The sequence below is a fragment of the Mizuhopecten yessoensis genome, unplaced genomic scaffold, assembly GCF_002113885.1.
Source record: "Mizuhopecten yessoensis strain PY_sf001 unplaced genomic scaffold, ASM211388v2 scaffold10253, whole genome shotgun sequence".
Classification (NCBI taxonomy): domain Eukaryota; kingdom Metazoa; phylum Mollusca; class Bivalvia; order Pectinida; family Pectinidae; genus Mizuhopecten; species Mizuhopecten yessoensis.
Window position 1 is genome coordinate 2,917 of NW_018408454.1, and position 2,309 is coordinate 5,225.

Sequence of the window (2,309 nt, forward strand, 5' to 3'; positions counted from 1 at the left end):
CGCAATTTCTTTGTGTGATATGGAGATCGATTATTTTTAATATGATCATTAATGTTACTGTACCTTGCTGTTTGTTTGTCACCATCCTAGTTCTCGCTTTGAGGTCGTGGCATTATATGGATTTGACCTTTGCATGAGGGTTGTCATTAATACAGCAAAAGACATTCACCCTTCCGGAACATTTGGTCTTATTCTCCTTGATCTTGTTGAAAGATCTCCACGTCAATCTTTCTTTTGTTAACCCTTTCACCCCTATGTAACTTTAGTAGACTCTACCATGCATTGATATGGAGGGGTCCATTATGGTCTACAGTGGTGAAAGGGTTAAAGTATTTTCCTAGTTTTATCGATGAAGGTTTCAAATAGGGTGTTTGTTGACATTTCGGTATTCCCTGTTTTTTTCACCCATATGGAGAATTTTTTCAATTATTGAACCTTGTGTGCTGGTGTTATGAGTAATTACGTTTGCTTGTATGGGGTTTGATATCCTCGGTACAGTTAAGGTCTTACATGTATGAAGATGGGTGTCAAGCGAGATATTCGCCGAAAAGTAAGAGTAAATAAAATAATGAGAGAGAAAATAAAATAAATCCCAAGTCTTTCAATTTGGGCAGCAGATCAAATAATTAGCTTTCCACTAAGCAGAAAACATAGACGAGAATCCCCGATTCCGCAAGAGGTTCCATATCTGTCGCCTCCTCGACATTCATTGTGATACAGCAGGCTTTTACCTCCGAATGTGAAGGGGATAAAGTATTAGTAAAGTAAAAGTATTAAAACATTTATATGATAAAATATCATTCAAACAGAAACGACCGAGATGTAGTGAATAGTCAGTGTAGAAAAGGTTCACCGCTGCAGAAAAGACGCGTCAATATAGAATATTGAAAATAGGTTGCAAGGAGAAGCAAGTACTCTTTACTTCATTACTTCTTTCGATAGATGGAGTGCTGTGGTGTGAATCCGGTAACCGCGACAACAAACGACTTCGACCTCACCCCCTGGCGGATTGGAGATGGAGCCTCCTTAAAGATACCAAAAGGATGCTGTATCGGTGTAACCGAGGACACATACTCCGCCTTCGCAAAAACAGCATGTACCGACACTGCAACTAGCGGCACATATCACTCTGATGTAAGTGTAATTGCTGTTCGTTGAGTTATAGCCTTTTGTTTTACACAATGAATGTCAAGTTGAATTTTCACTAAATGTAAGTCAAGCAGTACTTAAAAGAAGAAAGAGGAAGAAGAAAAACAAAACAAAATTAATAACATAGTAAGTTGACCAATTGGAATATCAGCGAAAATTAGGAACGGCGAATTACAATCTTTTGCGAGCATACTATGTTTAAACTGAACAAATCTAAGTACAGTTATTTCGTTGCTAGTAAACTCAGTGTGATAAAATACAAATGAAAAAAAAAATATATTCAATATCTATTATTACTATTCAAACGGTTTTGCTTTGAATATTTCATTCTTAAGTGGAAATTTGTTTTAGAAGTAATCTAATAAAGTATTATGTTCGAGAGAGGAACAGATGAGGAAGATTCTTAAATCGTAACTAAGTGAAACGACACTGTAGTTGCTACACACAATAGCAAAATCTAAGATGAGTTTAACCCAATAAAGGTCAAATACGTGATAAATCATGTCAAATATGGCGTGTGACTTACTGGGACTTGTGTGACAGCATTGTTTTGTTTTCATTCTAGGGCTGTTACGACGCGATCATGTCAAGTTTTGGATCTACTCTAGATATGATGGGATACATCTGCCTCGGTGCACTACTGCTGCAGGTATGTTGTACAATCATTAATGTGTCAGCCACCTGTTAAATCAATAAATTAACAAACAAACAACACAGACAAGAAAGATAACAAAATATCAACAAAATTGGAATTTAAAGCGAGAACCGGGGCAATGACACATGCAAAACCAGTCACTATAATGTACAGCATAGAACTTCTTAAAGCACGAAACTACATTTTTCTCAACGAGAACTTGTTAATGACATCAAAATAGGTAAAAACACAGTAAGTTGCCTGTCGGTCCTTTAATACTAATTGGCTATATATATCACATCCCTGACCTTTAAACTGGTTGAAGTTAATTTTCAAAGGTCATCCTCCAAGGTCAAAGGATGTTCTCCTCACCTCAAAGGCTCTGTTTTCGCCACATTGTGGATGACACAAGTAGATTAATGTGATCTTTTGATGTAAATATAAAGAATCACACAAACGCATAACGGTTAAATTGATCAGATTTGGATTGTTTCCCTCTGTAATCTTCCAAGGACAGGTATCAGCC

At 36.7% G+C, this 2,309-nt stretch overlaps 1 protein-coding gene across 1 annotated transcript in view; it reads left to right on the top strand.

Annotated features, from left to right (window-relative positions):
* LOC110459881 overlaps positions 1-1,837 on the top strand; it is a 4,676-nt gene extending 2,839 nt beyond the window's left edge. The window contains exons 3-4 of the mRNA XM_021512349.1: positions 943-1,134; positions 1,715-1,837. Coding sequence (XP_021368024.1) covers positions 943-1,134; positions 1,715-1,837 — 315 coding nt within the window. The remainder of the gene's footprint in view (positions 1-942; positions 1,135-1,714) is intronic.
* Positions 1,838-2,309: the final 472 nt, after the last annotated feature.